The sequence below is a fragment of the Rutidosis leptorrhynchoides genome, chromosome 1 (assembly GCF_046630445.1).
Source record: "Rutidosis leptorrhynchoides isolate AG116_Rl617_1_P2 chromosome 1, CSIRO_AGI_Rlap_v1, whole genome shotgun sequence".
Taxonomy (NCBI): Eukaryota; Viridiplantae; Streptophyta; class Magnoliopsida; order Asterales; family Asteraceae; genus Rutidosis; species Rutidosis leptorrhynchoides.
Genome location: NC_092333.1, coordinates 357,491,408 through 357,496,458, shown reverse-complemented (window position 1 = coordinate 357,496,458; position 5,051 = coordinate 357,491,408). Strand labels below are relative to the sequence as shown.

Below are 5,051 nucleotides of genomic sequence, written 5' to 3'. Positions count from 1 at the left end.
CTCGTTATCTGAAGTAAACCACAGGGACCATTCGCGTAACTTTTCTTTTGAATACGAAGATGTTAAATATTAGATATCTGTCTTTTTTTGTTTATATCTGGGTTTTCGACTCTTTTTGCGAGTCGACTAACTTCACAACGACCATTCGCTTTGTGGTCATTCCGGAGTCATCGTGTCCGTGTACGTTATTATCTATAATTTAAAATATGTGTTGCATGTGCATTTTATGGATCCTTTTTCATAAGTTTAATTAAATATTACCATGAGAATTTTGAAGATTGATAGTGGCATACCCATGTCTAGAATACATCATTTAACCTGTGGCCACAAGTTCTCTCTCTGTCTCAATTATTAAGTCTTTAGACAACAAAACATGACCCATGTCTTTGTTTTCTAGCATTTGGAATGAGTATCTATCTCCATCTTTCTAATTGTTTTTCATCTTCTTCTTAACCTTCACAAACCAAATACAAAACACCACATAATTTTTTCCACTTTGGTTTCTAACTTCCATAACATTTTTAGCATCAGACGGCGCGCGGTCACAACTATCATGACTTGATGGCTTCTCAACTTCTTGTTATGGAGAAACCAATTCCACTTCAACAACCACAAGAACAACAACATCAACAACCGTCACATGACGCATTAAAGTGCCCGCGATGTGATTCATCAAACACTAAGTTTTGTTACTACAATAATTACAGTTTGTCGCAGCCTAGACATTTCTGTAAAGCTTGTAAAAGGTATTGGACTAGAGGTGGCACTTTGAGGAATGTCCCTGTGGGTGGTGGTTGTAGGAAGAACAAAAGAGTCAAAAGACCAATTACAACTAATGTTAATGTTACACCCAATCAATCATCAACATTACTTAATAATCACACAAAACCTAACCCTAATCTTGATAATCAAATCCCATCTTCAGCTACTACAAATAGTAACAGTAATCATCATCTTAACCCTTTGTTTTATGGGCTATTACCACAAAACCCTAATTTTCCAAGATTTGATACTAGGGTTTCTGGCGTAGATGGAAGCCTTGTTTCCGGTTATGATCTTATTCAATCTCATATGAACGCATCCGGTTTAGGAGCTTCAACCGGGGGCACAGTTATGGCGAATCATGATTATAATTCCAATATAAGTTTTTCGAACTACATGAATTCTTCCATGTATGGAGGTGGTTCGACTTCTAGCTCAACTAGTGCTCCTACTATGGCTTCTCTCTTAGCTTCAAGCATAAATCAACAACAAAAATTTATTGGGTTTTCAACGTACGATGGTGGTTTGATTGTTAAAGATCACAATATGGAAGATTTACAAAACAGAATGGAATGGAGCAATAACAATTTTCATGGACAAAATAAAAATAATGATCAAATACAATCAGCTGATCCGAATTCTATTTTATGGGATAATGAAGGGGGAGGGTGGCTTGATCCAACGAATAACATTAATTCCTCAGTTTCTTCTTTAATCTAATCCTTAAATCCCCAGAAAACTTGCTTCGAATTCCAGCTTATGATCGTTTTTCACATGATCAATCGACCACCTTTGTGTTTTTTCAATTAAATTTCGTTTGTTCTTGTTAGTATAGGCAAATATTCGTATCGAATCATCGATGAGAGGGGAAAAGGATCGGAGTGATCATGTCAGCTAGCAAACGTTCATTCCAGCCTTCTAAATTTTTAAGTGAATACGGTTTGGAATTAATAAATTGGTTTTGCGCCGAGAGGAACCTCGGATCCTCTTCATCTCACCGGCCCAAGTTTAAACATCAAGATTACAAGAATTTGCTATCAAGATTTTGGGTTCAATTCTCCGGGTTTGTTTTTACTATCTTTTCTTGTATATACATGGATCAATCTAGTAAAAATTAGGGTTTGTGCTTTTCGAAAAAAAAAAATTATGGTTTGTGATGGTTTTTATTGTTGGGATGGATATTTTAATCTCAATAGGTTGTGTCTTTCTTTATAGATTAAGGTAAGAGGGAATGAATGAGGGTATATTGGTATAGAAGACATGGGGTATTTTTAATGTTATATCTTACATTGGTGTTTGAATTTTGTAGTTTGTCATCTCTTTTTTAGTTTTTAAACTCAATATATGTGTTGTTTGATCAAAGCGTTGGTAAAATTCTTTTTAGCTATACGTTAAGAGTTGTGTTTATGAAAAGATGATCGAATAGATTATATGCTCATGTAGCTAGTATTAAATTAACGTGGACAAGAGTAAGTTTTGTTTAATTAAACGAAAGTAATTTAAGGTTGACATATCTAATGTGTTTATATGAGTTAACAAGGAATCTTGAAACCTGGGAACATGTTCACTTAAACTTTATTAGATTCTTTGAACCGTCTCTTGGAATGTGTAGCACAAGAATAATGCACTTAACTTTGGGTTATGTTCCATGCAATAAGTTGGTAAAACAATTTAAATAATATAAAATACGATCAATATGGTTTTGTTCAATCAAATTAGTTATCTAGATTACATTGCAATTTGCAGTTGCAATACAATACTTATTTTTTTAACGGCAATCAACTTGGATTAATCCTCGACCTCGTAACTAAAGGTATAAAAACAAGAGAGTTTTCTAATGATAGCTCTAAGGGCTATCTTTAAGAAAAATTTTGTGCATTGAGAAATATTCAAATTAATTCAATTTTTAAGTTGAGATTCAAGGGATCAATCAGAGTGTGACACGTGGCGTGATAATCACATGTTATTGAAAAAAAATTTAATTTTTTTTCGAAATTTTTTTTTGTTTCGAAATTTATTTTTTTAATCATATGTGATTGGATTTGACATGCAGTAAATCACATGTGATTCTGCATGCCAATCACATGTGATTGTAAAACTCAATCACATGTGATTCTGCATGTCAAATCCAATCACATGTGATTGAAATTTTTTTTTTTTTTTTGGTAAAATGACGAATATCAGTAAGTTTGTGCTAAAACCTTTAAACACCAATTTTTTTTTTATCAAAACTTGATCAAATCATCGAATTAAAGTCTGAAGTTTTGAAGATATGATCACGTAACGCTAACAAACTTGATCAAATCACTGAATTAGAGTCGGTTGAAGTTTTTTTTTCCTATCGCATATGATTGAATTTGACATGCAGAATCACATGTGATTGAGTTTTACAATCACATGTGATTGGATTTGACATGTTATATTTAAAAAAAAAATTAGAAAATTTTTTTTCAAAAAAAAAGGTTTTATAAAAAAATAAAATTTTAAAAAAAATTAATAAAAACTTTTATTTTTATATTTTTTTCAATCACATGTGATTGTCGCACCACATGTCGCGCTCTGATTGGTCCGTTGGATTTCAAGCAAATTATTGGATTCAAAGGATTACAAATACAAAAGATTTAGAAAGTTGGTTATTTTCATGTTAGTGGGGTGGTTATTAAAATAGTACAAACATACTAAACATGTGTTAAAACTTTAAGGATAGTCCTTGGGGTTATGTTTAGAAATTTCCAAAAAACCAAAAAACTAAAACGATTTAAAGAGTCAAATGTTTCAAAAATATATCATCTCTACCTCTATTACAAGCCAATAAAAAAAATCTAATAAAGTTAAACAAATCTCATTTTCTGATTTTAGCATTTGAAAACAGAACTCTTAGCTCCAAATAGCCCATAAACAAGCAGCAAAGATCAAAATAACCCGATTCAATTAAACCTTGGATCCGGCCCAATTTTCGGCCCAACTCAGCACCTTAGTCCAACTAGCAAAAACAAAGAAATTAACTTCACCCCAAACCCTTAGTTTAATCCAAAGGTTAGTCGCTAAATTGCACGAGAAGAATAAATGATCTCTTGATTCAATACCACACAGATACATATAGGACACTTAATCGCCATTATTTCCAAACCACTTTTTGAGAGATTAAGTCGTGGTGGCAATCGATCGAGTACAACTCTCTATAAAAGGATATTGATTTAATCGGAAGCACTTTAAACCATGAAGTCGAAGAGACAACAGAGACGACCCGTCCTAATCCATGAAGTCGAAGACCATCGCTCTGATACCACATGAGACGACCCGTCCTAATCCATAAGGAAGAATACAATAACATATGGTTACATTGCGAGGTATTTGACCTCTATATGATAAGTTTTACGAACATTGCATTCGCTTTTTAAAGACAACTTTCATTTCATCGAAAGTTGACAGGCATGCATACCATTTAATAATATATCCAAACTATAAATGACTTAATAATAATCTTGTTGACTTCAACGACTCGAATGCAACGTCTTTTGAAATATGCCATGAATGACTCCAAGTAATATCTTTAAAATGAGCAAATGCACAGCGGAAGATTTCTTTAATACCTGAGATAAACATGCTTTCAAGTGTCAACCAAAAGGTTGGTGAGTTCATTAGTTTATCATAAACAATCATTTCCATTAATTTAATAGACCACAAGATTTTCATTTTCATTTCTCATAAACATCATCTCATATCAGGCATTTCTCACTGCATAGAGATAAAAATCATTCATATGGTGAACATCTGGTAATCGACTTTAACAAGATGCATATAGAATATACCCATCATTCTGGGACTCCCTTCGAACATGATAAATTCGAAGTACTAAAGCATCCGTAACCTGCATGGGGCTTGTTGGGCCCGATAGATCTATCTTTAGGATTCGCTTCAATTAGGGTGTCTGTTCCCTAATTCTTAGATTACCAGACTAAAAAGGGGCATATTCGATTTCGATAATCCAACCATAGAATGTAGTTTCGATTACTTGTGTCTATTTTGTAAAACATTTATAAAACCGCGCATGTATTCTCAGTCCCAAATGTAAGACCCGTTTATTTGTAGTGTACATAAGCGTAGTTAATGTACTTGAAGTGGGGTTTTGGTTGTACATATTAAAAAGAATGCAGAAAAACTGGTCTGGGCGTTTGGCGCGCCGCGCCATTGTTCTGTGACAGATTCCTTTTTAATTAGATATTTTGAGGGCTTTTTGGTAATTACACATGGGGGCCCGAATTAAAGGCTCTAGATCAGTTTTGGAG

At 33.5% G+C, this 5,051-nt stretch overlaps 1 protein-coding gene across 1 annotated transcript; it reads left to right on the top strand.

The window, feature by feature from the left end:
- Window positions 1-415: 415 nt before the first annotated feature.
- On the top strand, window positions 416-2,067 carry LOC139870782 (dof zinc finger protein DOF1.4-like). The gene has a single exon (XM_071858561.1). It carries the CDS (start codon window positions 562-564, stop codon window positions 1,480-1,482), a length of 921 nt encoding a protein of 306 aa, XP_071714662.1. The 5' UTR covers window positions 416-561; the 3' UTR covers window positions 1,483-2,067.
- The last annotated feature ends 2,984 nt before the right edge of the window (window positions 2,068-5,051 follow it).